The sequence below is a fragment of the Parasteatoda tepidariorum genome, chromosome 3, assembly GCF_982258835.1.
Source record: "Parasteatoda tepidariorum strain Cologne lab strain chromosome 3, Ptep-v5.0, whole genome shotgun sequence".
Lineage (NCBI taxonomy): Eukaryota > Metazoa > Arthropoda > Arachnida > Araneae > Theridiidae > Parasteatoda > Parasteatoda tepidariorum.
The window spans coordinates 121,318,348-121,333,077 of NC_141757.1; the positions used below are offsets into that span (position 1 = coordinate 121,318,348).

General features: G+C 29.8%; 1 protein-coding gene across 1 annotated transcript in view; it reads left to right on the forward strand.

The window, feature by feature from the left end:
- LOC107455789 (FH1/FH2 domain-containing protein 3) overlaps window positions 1–14,730 on the forward strand; it is a 148,733-nt gene that overhangs the window by 97,878 nt on the left and 36,125 nt on the right. Inside the window, exons 12-20 of the mRNA XM_043052061.3 lie at window positions 237–509; window positions 4,105–4,169; window positions 5,659–5,711; window positions 6,695–6,762; window positions 7,899–8,004; window positions 9,110–9,204; window positions 10,007–10,118; window positions 11,824–11,918; window positions 13,644–13,787. Of these exons, the coding sequence (XP_042907995.2) occupies window positions 237–509; window positions 4,105–4,169; window positions 5,659–5,711; window positions 6,695–6,762; window positions 7,899–8,004; window positions 9,110–9,204; window positions 10,007–10,118; window positions 11,824–11,918; window positions 13,644–13,787 (1,011 nt within the window). The remainder of the gene's footprint in view (window positions 1–236; window positions 510–4,104; window positions 4,170–5,658; window positions 5,712–6,694; window positions 6,763–7,898; window positions 8,005–9,109; window positions 9,205–10,006; window positions 10,119–11,823; window positions 11,919–13,643; window positions 13,788–14,730) is intronic.

Genomic DNA, 14,730 nt, shown 5'->3' on the forward strand with positions numbered 1-14,730 from the left:
AAATACATGTGATTTCAAGGTTTCATTATACTTCAGTTGGGGTGACAACACCATTAACAGCCCAAGAAACCGAAGGAAAAAAACTTTATTTATCACTATTTATGTTGGTTTCTTTCATTTTCAGCGCTTTGGCAAGGAAAGATAATCAATTTCCCTCCAACACTTTAAATAAAACAAAATCTGGAAACCTGTAACTTTCAAGTGTTTTTAACGAAATTCTTTTTTTTTTTAAACAGAAAGAGACGTCATCGTCGTCTGAGGAGGAAGAAGAGAGCGACAGCAGCGACATTGAAGAAGTCGAGGCATCAGTTGTCAAATTCCATGAATCCAAACCTCAGAAGCCTGAGTTGGGGGCCTACACCGAAGAAATCGACTCGAGCGCGGTTCGAATCCGTGAGAATAGACCCTTGACTTCCGAATTGGCAGCTGAAGAAATAGATTCATCTTCAGTGAAAATACGTGAACCAACTATCATGCATGGGCACATTTCAAAGGCTCCCATTCAGAAGGTATGGTTCATAGTATTACTGAGGTACTATTAAGATTCTTTTACCATAAAGCTTCCTCAATGCAAAATTATAGTATGGTTGTTTCTATAGCATTATTTCTGCTCTTATTTCAGATCTTTTAACTTCGTCTATAATAAGTCACCATTTTATTTTATAACCACCGCAGAACAGCAGGACTATGTCAACTTCATAACCATCGTGCAAACTTTGGGAAGTTTTCGTGGTTTTCCTCCCCATGTAACACAAATGTGGGTTAGATTCATCAAAAATCCTTTACTAAGACTAGTTTGTTTCAATGCTTGATCTCGGAATTCTCACGGAGTCTGAATTGGGTTTCAAAATTACAAAGTTATGGAAATAAGCATTGATAGTTGCTAACTCAGAATTAGGTCGACTTTTTAGCACCTGTTTTAAAATGAACCTTCAAGATTCGTGTAGGATTTTTTCAACAAAATTTACTTGAATTACGTTATAGGGTGAAAAAAATGGCGAAGACTTCCTACAATAAACAGACCACAATGGAGTTTCTATTCCGCTATCCCTAACCTTAATACAAAATTTCAGAAACATCAAAAAAATGAAGTAAAAAGAAGTGTGCACGTAAAGTGCTATTTTAAAGTGGAGAAGGAACAAAAGCACTATCGAAACTTGTTAAATCACTAATGAAAAATGAAATGAAAAACATCAAAGCCAGTTTTAATGCCTTGTTAAACTTAGAAGTGCTTCGAATAATCTTCTATCAAAACAAGAAGAAAATGAAACTTGGCAAATTACAATAGAAAATACTTATAAAATAAATATAAAAAAAAGCTTAGTTGTGTGATGAAACTCGAAGGTGTTTCAAATAACCTTCCTCAACTCTATCGTATTCTTCAGGTAATCAAATAGGTTTGAATGTTTTCAAACCTGCCTTCCTTAAAAATCCTGAAAAGGTTTTTCGTTGGATTTAGATGGCGTTTTTTTCCCTTATTAAATATTATAATTAACTCCCAGTGGATATACTTCTTTGACTTCATTTTTGACAAAGATTCTAAAAAATATGTATTTATATATTAAGACTGTGATTGTGATGATGGGTAAAAGTTCTAAAATCACAAATTAACAAAGGAGAAATAAATTATTTGCTAAAACTTTAACGTTGAAAAAAAAAACATTATTTAAAGTTGACCCACTTAAATATCGTAAATTTATATTGTTAATTCTAATTAAATGTGATATAGTATTGCTAGACTCAATTAAATATTGCAAAATTATACCAATTATTGTTTTTTTCCCCTCCCTTTTCTTTTCTTTTTTTGTCTTATGACCGTTGTTGACACGATGTATAACTTGTTAGGGAATGACAATTACACAGTATGTTTGTTTACTGCGATAAGCGTCAGAGATTGTTAAGTTCTCCGAAAGTCAATCAAAACTATAGTGATTGTAGAAAGTGCTCATTCTTGGCCGTTTCTACAATTTAAAACTGAATTCATAAAAAAATGTTCTCAACGTTTCTAGTGGATTAAGCACATTAAACTTCGTCCATTTATCGAAATATGAAAAAATTCAAACGAAATGCTATGGTTTTCGAAAGTATGAAGAAGCTGATAAATGTTTGCAAGATAAATTTTGTAGTGGACGGCGAAAAAAATTGGGTAAAAGTGTCCATTATTCTACATTAGTTTTAAGAGTTTATATTAAGATTATTTTCTGATTTATTTATTAAATTATTTATACATAGAAAAAAAATAGAATTATCGAGATAATTTTTCACCACAATAACATTAGTTTTCTTTCGCATTTTTACCCTATAGATTAATAGCAGATACTTCGACAGGTGCTTTCATTAATTTTTGCAATCGGAAAATTTGCACTTTGCAGACTAACATGCTTGGCAGGGCCGAGTCCTGATAAATGTGTATTTAATACTCCTAAAATATTCACTTTTAAGACCTATTTTTATCCAATTGATTTTTTTTCTAATAATTTTCTTAATAATGATAAACATACCAATAAAAATGAACTATATTGTCTTTTAAAATTACTTTATTTGTATATTTTATTTAATAATAAATGTAAAAAAATGTATATTGTTACTGAAGAATGGCCTTATCAGTTTGTGATAGAATGAGAAGTCACAGGGGTGGTCTGTGTAATCATCAAACATTAATACAATATCATAATTTGTGTTAAATTGGCATAAATTATTAAAGTACAAATCGCAAACAGGTAAAAGTATCAATAAACCTATATCAGTTTGCGATAAAAAATGTTTTTGCCACAGAAAAGATCTGATGATGATGATTTATGAAATCACATAAACATATTTTATGTCTGAATGGCATATATTAAAACGCAAATATGACAAATCGGTAAGATTATTAAGGATTTAACACTATATGACGATAAAATATTATGGTGAAATAGTGTTGTGATCAAAAATATTATGTCACGGAGAAGGTCTGTTGATGATGATTTATGAGATCACATAATCATTCCTGGATGTCACAGATTATTAGAGTGGGAATATGACAAACCAGTAAGAGTATGAAGGAACTAACCCAATATCCAGTTGTTATAAAAATGTGAATTCAAAATGAAAATTACGCTTAAATCTCATAATAATTGCTCTGTAAATCAAAGAGTGGACGAGCAATTACGAGTTCTAAAAGTTAGCGATTGACAGCCAGCAGAATAACGTAATGAAATGAGAAAATAATTGATAGAAGAAAAAAAAATCTAAGCAAGTCATTTTTACTTTTGAAAATTAGCGCTAATATTTCATGACATATAATTCAATTATTTAGAAATTAAAGTTGTAGTGCCATTTACAAATTGTACACTTTTATATCCTTATAGACTTCAAACATTCGAAAACTTTGTTTCTAAATGTGTATAAATTATCTAATGTCTTTTAAAAAATCCTTTGACTCACGTCTTACAAAATATATGAAGAGTTTATTGCAAAACATAAACCGATTGATAAGCCGTTTTTTTTTAAATTCCCTCGACATTAAGAAATATCACTTATATCTATGGTAGGAGAGTAGTAGGCCCAGATAAAAAATCGTACTTTGCCTCGCTTTCTTTCAGTTTGTTTTAATGCTTATTAATGAATTTTTAGTCAAGTTAACGCTTTTCTACTGTAAACATTGGGGGAAGAAATACTTTTAAGTAAGTTTTAGAACATAAAAAGGCTACGATATTTAGTCTGCCAGCTTGTACTGGAATCTTTGAAGTATCCTTAAAAAGAGATTATAAAGAAGAAAAAAAAAGAAACTTATGAGTTTCCGAGTTTATTTGTTTAAATAGCATTTTAGGACACTATATTATTTATTATAGCATCATATTAACGTGATACTACATCCATCATATTAATTATCTAACATCATATTAACATATTAGATACGAAATAAAGTGTTCTAATAAAAGACAATGACACTATAAGAATAGGCAGATGATGATGTTATTGTGATTCATGTAAAAAGCAGATGTTGTGACCACAAATATCAGTAGTAAATACAACAGTTATTTCTTCATTCTTTTACGTTAGAAACACAAGCTAAAATCATTTGTTTTCACTATAATTCATTTCAACTATATTCTTTTACAGGCTGAAGAATGCGAAATTGTTAAAACTGGAAATTTAACAAATGGAACATATGTAGATAACAACAGGTATATTTTTATTATTTAATGGTGCTAATCGAACTTAAAAAAATATTAATGTTTTTTTATTCATCTTTTTCTTGAGAAAGAATTTTTTATTATATGTATAAATGGAGAAACAAATAAGGTAGGATCTCTACGTTATGGAGGGTAGTATGTTAAGAGCACTCTTAGTATGTATTTCACGAATCCTTGTTAAGAACCCAAAAGGCATATATATTCGGCATCGCATATTAATAATTAATAATACTATACTATATATTGTAATACAAACAAAAAATACTTTAGAAACTGGAATGTGGATTCAATCAACAAGACAGGTTTGATTGCGGAAGGACACAGAGAGGAGTTGAGGACGATTATTCTAAAAACCCTCAAGTTTCAATCTCCAATTAAAACTGTTTCGATATTTATTACATCTGCCTTCCTCTACTGTAATTGATCAGATTTCGATAACGTTTTAACTATTTCTTCAGTTAAATATTAATTATTTATACTTGTTTATACATTTTTGCATCCTTTTTGGATGAGGATTTTAAGAATGCATATTGAGTGCTGTCTATACGGAGCACCCTGCTCACACAGTGTTACATATTGAGCACTATTAATATAGATACTTAAAATGTATGCTGAAAATAAGTCAAACACGTTTATGCATAATTACAAAACACTAAAGAAAAAACAAAAATGCAATGGAAATCTAATGAATTGTTACTGAGGAAGGCAGAACTAAAAACACCAAAACTAGTTTGAATGCTAGAGAAAACAAAGAAAATCACATATGAATTTTTTTTTTAAAATTTTGAATTAAAAATACCATTAAATATCATCGAGCAATCTTCCATATTGGGATGTGACTCTTTAGATTTAATTTTTCCCTCATTTAAATATTATTTCGAGGACCCTAAGGTGTATTCTCGCTTTTCTTAACTTCTGACTTGGATTCTAAAACTCTATATTAGGGGTTATTATTATAGAACACTTTACACTAATGCTAGTGAAATATTATGCCCTATGACTTAGTTTTTTTATTGAGTTCCTAAATTATGAACTTATATTCAGGATGTTTCGTACCACACCTCTCTCAATATGCATTTTGAGATTCATGTTTAAAAGTGAAGTGAACTCACTTGTGACCTCAAACTAACAGCAAAAGCAAAAATCAACGAAGAAAATTAGACGAATCACTATCGAGCTCAATTAGAGTGAAAGTATAATAAAAAGCAAATTGGGGTGGATTGAAATAGAACGCAATGAAATGTGGTTAAAGACGATTCATAAAAAGACCTTTAATTTTCATAGGACAATCAAACTGGTTTTGAGGACTTTAATACAGCTGTCATTCTGCCTTATTTTTTTCCTTCATTGCATTCAAGAATTTTTAAAATATGATTCCCAATATATCAACGTACTATTCAATATGATTTATACTAGAAAATTACTCTATGGTGTAGAAAATCTTTTTTTTAGCATTTTTCCTTTCTATGTTTAATTTCAGACGGAGAAGTTCCTCGTCAAATCAACTTGTATCAAAAGCTACTGCACTAATTGGTATGATTTTATAATTTATGTTTATAAATTAATGCATACCTCATTGAAAGATATTTTTATTTGTAATTTGTTGTTGAATTAGCCTCAATTCGAAATTTTCTTCATTAATATTTTAATTATTAATATGAATACCGCGTATAAACTGGAAAGTTACTGGAAATAATTATAAACCACTATGATACACAAAGGATTAAACCGGGCATATCAAATAATCGCAGGGTGAACAGATTTATAAATGCTAAGTTGCCATCCAATGCAAAACTTTTTTAAACATTTTCATTTATTTATAACAAATTCACTTATCGTCTGATTCGCTCACTCTCTGTTACTTCAGTATTCTGATAGGAGCATTCACTTACTTCCTCCGTTCTTTTCTTCCTTCATTCACTCACTATATCAAGACTAATTTATCGAAACTGTGAATTCCTTTGCAATTCATGAAAAAAATATTGAATGTACTATAGCGCATGTTTTCGTTGCAGCGTGAAATAAGAAAATTGAGAGATAAGTTCAGTTCTTTTAGTAATATTTTCATCCGTAATATTTTTTTTTCATTAATGAGGAAATATAAATACGATGTCGAAATTTGTTTAACCCATCAGTTCTAAAGCGCAAACATGAAAAACACCTTTTGAAAAAAAAAATGGTATTACATATTTGTGTATACCAAGCTGCTATTCTTTTTCTCTTATCTTTAGCTTTCAAAAAGCACTTGAATTTAGATGCAAACAAAAATCTATATTAACAATATATCAGTAAATACAGAATTAGCTTTTTCGTAAAAAAATATTCCTAATAGTGAAATGAATACTGCGTATATCTAATACCATTTTTTTTTTCAAAAATAAACCATTTTTTTTAAAGTAACGCTAGGCAAAAGTGGGTTTTAAGTCGTTAGATATTGCAAAGAATCTAAAATATATAAAAAAAAATAATTTTAATTATTGAAAACAAAAACTTAATTTTTATTTCTCCCGTTTCAGAGAAGCTCAAAACGACGGAAAATAGAGATTTAAGGCGAACACTTTTTTCATTGAAACAAGTTTTCCAGGTATGATAATTTCTTACTATATATAAAAATCTAATGATGGTATCACAGTTTTCCATTGTTGTCCATAGAATTTTATTGGCCGGAAATTTTCCTCATTCATTTCCATATTGTTTCGGTTGTCATCGGCATAAAACTAAAAAAAGTCGTAATAAATATTTTTGTATCCCTAATTTAAAGTTATTTACGTTTTTAATTCAAGAGTTTAAAACTAAGAGAAGTGTTGCTGTTTTTTATTATTATTATAATGTAATTCTGCCCTACAATTTAAGATAAAGTTATTTAGGAAGGTGGTCTTATCTTATTAACCATTTTACAATTATTATTATTTTTCAAATAGCATTAATATACTGCTATAAATTACAGTTAAACTTAATGACTTAAAACTTAACGATCAGCTTAGTATTTAATATATCCGCCCGTTTGGTAAGTGAAAATATTAAATTACGGTTGTGAACTCATTAAATTTGTTTGAACAGTACGTAATGTTATAACAATGTCTTAACAATATAAATGTTATTTTACAAAAATTATTATTTAGAAAAATTACTTCTGTTCACCAATAGATCTAAATACTTGTAATACTGATGGATAATAATATTTACACTAGTGGGAAGAAGAGGTAACAAAATTTCTTTTAGTATTACATATTGTATGTTAAGTAAATAATTTCAACTTCAGTATAAAAACTGGTTTCTGCCAGGAATACACCAATCACCGGGTTTGGTGAGAGGCAGCGAACAGGGGGCTTAGTACTTTAAATAATTCATCATGTACTTAAAGATTTTAAAGCTAGTACTGAGAGATTTATTGTCAGTAAATCTCAATATATTACTATTTATAATATTTCCCTAACCCCAAATCATATTCAATAATTATCGCTATCAGTAATTACTCACTCGTGATGTTGACGATAATGACCACGATATCATCTTTATTGATAATACTCGCGACATTATCGTTTCCAATTTTTGAGATTATCGATAATATTCATGATATAATCGTTGGCGATATGACTGGCGACAATAAAGTGTTTTATATTTATCACTATCGATAATGGTCATGATGTTATCGCCATGGTTGAATTTTCAAGTAATTAAAGTCTGCACTCATCTAAAAGTATTCTCGGTGATTTGCAGGATGACAAAGATTTGGTTGGAGCCTTTATTGAATCCGATGGACTTTCGATTCTTGTCAAAGTCGGGAACGAATCTGACCACAGTTATCAGAATTATATTTTAAGAGGTAAGTGGGTTCATTGCTTTCAAAGGCTAAAAATGTTTATTTCTATGTTGGATGATCCGTAAAAACAGTCTTTTATGTTTATTTTTAGAATGCTTGTCAAGAAAAGTAAAAATAAATATACACATTGAGAATCACAAATTAATATTTAACTTTGGTTTGCTACAGTTGATCACGTTGCACTTGAGCTACACTAATAGACTATTGGCAACGGTTCATCCCTATTAATTATCCGAAGACATATGTGACGCATGCTTGCACTACACTACCACAGTTTAGATAATACTGCAGATGGTAGTCATAGACATCTGACCTCCTTACCACGTTCCCCAACCGCCCAACACCGTGTGCTTTTTCGAAAACACCCGAGCGCTACGCTAATTTTGATTTACAAACCAAGGCACGATCGGAGTAAATGTAATAATGAATCAGACGCTACACTACCACAATTTAATCGGAGGTGTGTCGGCCGGATTTTGTGTCTGCTGACTTGGAGCGAGATTTTTCTCACTCTACTTTTTTCATTGCGGGTGGTGCTCAGGACTCCTTGAGTGTGACTCAGGAACATCTATCGCTGAGTCCGCAATTTCTGGTGCAGTTGCTGTAGAGTCTTCTAATGTCTGGGAATGGGCCTTACGGTCTGGATTTCATAAAGATAATTATTATCTAATCAGACACTCGGCCCTTAGCATGGGTAATCGAACCCTTGCCCAAGCTTTGGTATTAGAATCCACCACAACGACTAAGCGATTAATCTTTAAGTAAAAAAAGCTTCATCAAAATCAAATGAATCCCTATAGTGGAAAATTGGATTAAAAGCATAAAACATGTTTATTAGTGGAGCCTAAGAGGAAAGGAAGCGAAAAAGGACGAAGGATAAAACATTTCAACTCGTTGATGTTCATAATCTTGTCTTTCTCCAGAGTCTGATTTTTATATATTTTTAGTTTTTTCCACACTTAAATATCAATTTTGCTTCTCCTAATACCTATACCTATTTTTGTTATTCTTCTTGATGCTTAGTGTTCTTTTTTTTTTCAATTTTCTTCGATTGGGATTTTTGTTTTAAAAAACTCATACTTAATTGCTATTTTAATTCCAATTTCAGCTCTCGGTCAAGTAATGCTATATGTAGATGGCATGAAAGGTATAATGGAACACACTGAAACTTTAATATGGCTGTATAATCTGACTGCATCTAAAGTAAGTTTTAAAAATTATTTAAAAGTTAGGTTTTTAAAATTTCTATTTATTACACAAAATAACTTTACAAATTTGATTTTGGAAAATTTCTTTCCCGATTAAAAAGTAATCTGCTTTCAAATTTACACAAAATATTTTCCACTATAATGATACACAAAAACTCTGAACTCAACAAAATTTTTGTAAAAGTAAGTTTTTTTTTCTTAAAATCAATTTTAAGTTCTATACAAATTAACAAAATATTGAAATATCAAATTAATTTTTATCAAAAAAGGATTCCTTTGTATAATTATATGTTAATTTTTATTTCAAACTCTTCAGCTGATTTACAGATAATAATGAAAAAAGACTTTAAATGCTTTGATTGCTGAAAAAAAAAACAATAAGAGTAAACATTCTAGTCTTAGAATTATTAGTATTAAAATACCTATTTTAAAGAAAGAGGAAAAACATTTTTCTTTCGTTATAAAATAACTGTAAAAAAAGATAGAATTTTCCTACAGGTTCAATTTTTGTTTCAATTGTAAACACCACTTTGTATGTTTTTGATGTCTTTTATAAAATTTGGTAAATGATTATTAAAATACTGTAAATTCAGAAATACTTGTTTCCGAATTGATGAAAATATCTCTATATTTTCATTCAAATATTTGCATTTCAATTTCAAATTTAGCATTGATATCATTAAATTATTAACATCTTTCAATCAATTTTAAAAGTAAAATATAAATTTTGAAACATTTCATGCGAAAGTAGAGATGTTCTTAAAAAAATGTATGTGAAAAGCATTGCTTTTTTTCAGTATCGAATGGTATCGAAACTGGCTGTCAAGTTGCAACTCATGTTTGTAGAATACGTACCGAGTAATGCGATACTACTGAGAGATGCTATCACGACTGTCGATAGATTGAAAGGTACGAGATTTTTCCAGTTAGAATAGTTCCCTTAAAAATAATAATCAACATATTAATACTGAGCAACGCTACGAAATCATGCACAAAATTAGAAGACATATAATAATTCATTTTTTATTTATCAATTTTTTCCCTTCCTTTCGTTATAAGTAAAATACGTTTTTAGCACATTCTATCAGGATAAAGTTTTACCGCATTCAATATCATTCGGCGTGATGCTGTTTTGCTTATTATTATTTGTTAATATATTATACTAGGGGGCTCCGCCCCCTGCTCGCTACGCTCGCCAACCCCCAGAACTGCTTCGCAGTTCCATTGCATATTGCTTCGCAATCTTATAAAAACATTTTAACAAATTTAAATTTTAAAATAAAAATGCCAGATATTGAGATCAATTACTTAATGAAATTTATACACTTCTCTGCCCCCTTCACAATTTGATTATCCTTTCTTCATGTAGCTGAAAAATTTGGAGCTGTAGCAGATAATATATCTCAATAAGAAATGCTTTCCCGTTTAGAATTCCGCCATTCATTTCTCTGACGTCTGCCAGAGATATTTCGACGCCTGATAGCAGGCATTTTATTTAGGCAGCAGGCACTAAATAAATAAAAATAGAACTAAATAACTAAGATATCGTTTTAAATCTCAAATCAAAATAATTGTTTGCAGAAAGTTTGTTTTGGTTTGAATATTCGCACGTTTGTTTTGGTTTGAATATTCGCATGATGCCATTGCCATTCTATTGTAACGAAACAAAAAATTTATCATGAAACTAAAAATTTATCAAAGGAACTAAAGATATTGAATTCTTTTTTTAAGAAATTCAGTTCCGTTTCTTTTTATCCACTCTTATTTTTGTTTATCAATATATTAATTCAGAAATGCTTTAAATCAAACGATGCTTACGGAAACAATGCTTATGCGAACCACCCGAAAAATGATTTGCTGAATTCTCATTGGTTGAAACTAAATTATTAATTTTATTAATTAATTATAGGGAATTTTTATAATTTAAGACCTTATTGCACATTTACATAACAATATCTTTAAAACGACGCCTTATTTGTTTAATTCTGTTGCGTAGTTTGGGAGTTTTTAGCGAGACAAAATATTGCTAGCCTATTAATATATAGATTTAATATTATTTAAATAAAATCTTATATAAGTAGGAATTAAAAGCTTCAAAAACAATCTGAATCTAGTATATAACAATAAATTTTTACGAAAGTAGTTTTAAATCCTTTATTTACTTTGAAAATATGACAGGAGAACAAGGCTTGTTTTAAATAAATATTATTTTAATTTTCAACTATCAAGGAAATATCACGTTCAATATGTTCATTACATCTGATGAACACAGAGATTTTAGTATTGCTAATTACAAAGATTAAAAGATTGTTCTCTAGTTGGAGTAAAGAGTAATACGCTTGTATAAAACTGTCATAATTTATCAACTACCTTGTAAAACCTGTAATAATTCAACTATCAAGAAGATATCAAGTTATATAATTTGTCAACTACTTTGTAAGAACTGTCATAATTCAACAAGATATCACATTAAAAATGTTTATGACACCTGTCAAATCCAAGGATTTTTGTACACATTTTTAGTATTGTAAATTACAAAAGTTTAAAAAATTGTTCCTCTAGTTAGAGTAATGAGCACTTGTAATATAACTGTCATAATTTGTATTGTCTTCAGGAAATCGTTTATGGAACAACGTGATGCAACATCTGAAAGAAAAAGACAATCTCGATATGGAATTACTAGTTTATTGCTTGACCCTTATTAACAAAGTAAGAATTTAAATATCGATTATCAATCAATTGTGATTTACAAAGTGAAAGAAGTTTTACTATGAATTTTGATTCCTTAAAACAGAAGAGCTTGTTTCTAATGGTTACAGTTAAAGTAATAAATCCGGTAATACTAAAGGATCAATATTAATAATAAACGCTTCTTTTGATCAAAGTTAGAAATATCGCAAATGATTCACTTTAACCGGTTAAATAACCAATGAAGTTTTGTCGATGTGATTAAACGGTTTATATAGCATTGGGACATGGCTCTTTGTATATGGTTAAAGTGATAAATCCGGTTATTATTAATTTTGACCGGTTAGTATTAAAAGTAACCGGATTTATCACAAATATCACAGAAAAAGACCCACTCGAAGGGTATTACTCGTAACCACCTCCGGGCATACATGGTTTTATTTTTCAAATTTTTCCAGTGTAAAATCAATTTGGTGATTGTAGTTGGGGGGGGGGGGGCAGATCACGATACGGAAATATCCCCGAACAAAAACGTAAAGGAATAACTTTGACTAAACTTCATTGGTTATTATTAATAATTAACGGTTAATGTGTTAAATTCCCTTTAACCGGCTTATTTGATTATTATTAATATTGACCGATTAGTATTAATAATAACCGACTATTCCCATTGACAGTAAGTTGCGTTTTTAAATTGTTTAAGAGAGCTTCATTTGTGTGAAAAAAAACAATAGCAAAAAACATTACTAGAAAATAAAATATTTCAATATATTATGCCGCCAACAGAAAATTTGTAAAGTGACAATACTATAGAAATAATACTAATCAAACAATTTGATTTAAAATTATCATTTCCGAAAAAGGGGTGATTTTTTACTAAATTTCCATAATTCCTTCAAATACGTATACTCAAATTTCACGCAATATTATGAAGAGAAAAAAACGATATTTTTTCAAAACATTTTTACTCCAACAAAGCAAAATACATAAAAAAAAGAGGAAATTAGAGAGCGGACCAACTAGAAGATGAATCAATGAATAGATGAATCACTTTACAATAGAAAATTGAAAAAGTTTCGTAACTTATTGTTTGCTAAAAGGTAATTGAAGACTAAGATTTATTTTTAAGTTCTGGTCAAAAAAAGTATTTAAAAAAATCTTTTTAGTTTGAATGTTTGACTCGTTTAGTACAACAGCTTATTGTAAAACTATTACAAATGTCTCAAATTTTATGTTAGGTTAAAAATTTGTTTTAACTGCACGAAAAAAACAAATTGCGCTTTAAATAATGTTACGGATTTTTTTCAAGGGTTATAGCTTTATTGTTTATTTAGAATTACGTTCAGTTTATTTATTTAAAAATGCACTTATTATTTTTATTGAAACACAACCCCTAAAATAACAGCGGAAACTCCCAATGCTTGATACAGGAGTTCCCTTATCCTCTAGATTAGATTAAAAAATTACAAAGCTACCGAGTTGAAAATTTGTTGACATAAACTCAAAATTGGGTCGGCTGTTCAACGACGGTTATAAAATTATTTTAAACATGAATACTTTTACATGAATTGTTGAAACATATATTTGTGACAACTTTAGTTACTTGTACAGTTAATTTATGTAGATATCGTATAATCAATTTCAAAATTTGACAAGTATTGTATAAATTGTCTCGATGTTATTGATTGTTGTATAAAAGATAGCGGACATTAATATTTTTACGAAATATATATATTTTTCAAATAGTTGGCAGATGGTTTTTCTGATCAAGATGATTACTTTGATTTCGTTGATTCATTGGAAGAGCAAGGGATGGAACAAGTGGTGCAATTCCATTTGTGTAGAGCCGGGACTGACAAGGAGCTCCTTAAGCAACTGCAAAGATATGAAGTAAGCTGCTGACTAGCTGCATCTATAAAGCTAAACTTTAACTTAAAAACAGCAAAATTTTGTTACTTTTGAATTAATTTGATAATTTCACATGATTTATAAATTAGGCATGTTATGTCCCCTTAATTTAAATAAGTATTAAATTCTACACATTAGAAAGGTTTTAGGTTTCAATGCATGCATCAGATGAGTTAAGTAATCATTTTTCATGAAAGTACTATTCATTCGGGGCCTAATGCCCGAGGACCCGCATTTTTTGATGCTCGGCTGCATTTTTTGTTGTTCGGACTAACGGCTGCTGTAGAGGCCGGTATCAGAACAACACTCATCTTCATACGGGCATCTTGACCTGAATTGAGTTAACCCTTTCCTTCTCGCTCCCGTGAAAATGACGGGATGAGTTTTCGCTCGCTATTTCTCGCTCCCGTGATATTGTCGGGCTGGAGTGTTCAGTAGTAATGCGCCAATAAGAATAAAACTAATTTATTTCTTTTGCCCCGGAAAACATTTTATTTCTCATTTTACACTCTATATAGCAGTACCAGGATATTTGTGAGGTAATCGTAAATAGTTAGTTTATTTTAAACTAGATACTAACACCAATCAAATACGTGTATTTGGCAAAATAGACACTTTTATGACCATTTTCTTGAAAATCAACCGATCGTTAAGGGGTTAACAAATTGCTTATGAAAGTATTAACCAACTTCGGTAACCTTCTTAATTTCCTTACAAACATTTCCTTAAAATCAACTTGATTTCCTTTCCCTGTTTTCATTGTTTTTCTTGATTTCCTTTCCTTAAATTTGTCTTTGTTTCTTTTCTTTGGTTTAATTTAGTTTCCTTTCATTGGTTTCCTTACCCAGGACTCCATTGGTTTTTTTACCTTATCGACATCGTTTTTTTTTTACCTTGGTTTACCTTAGTTTCTTCCCTTTAAAAT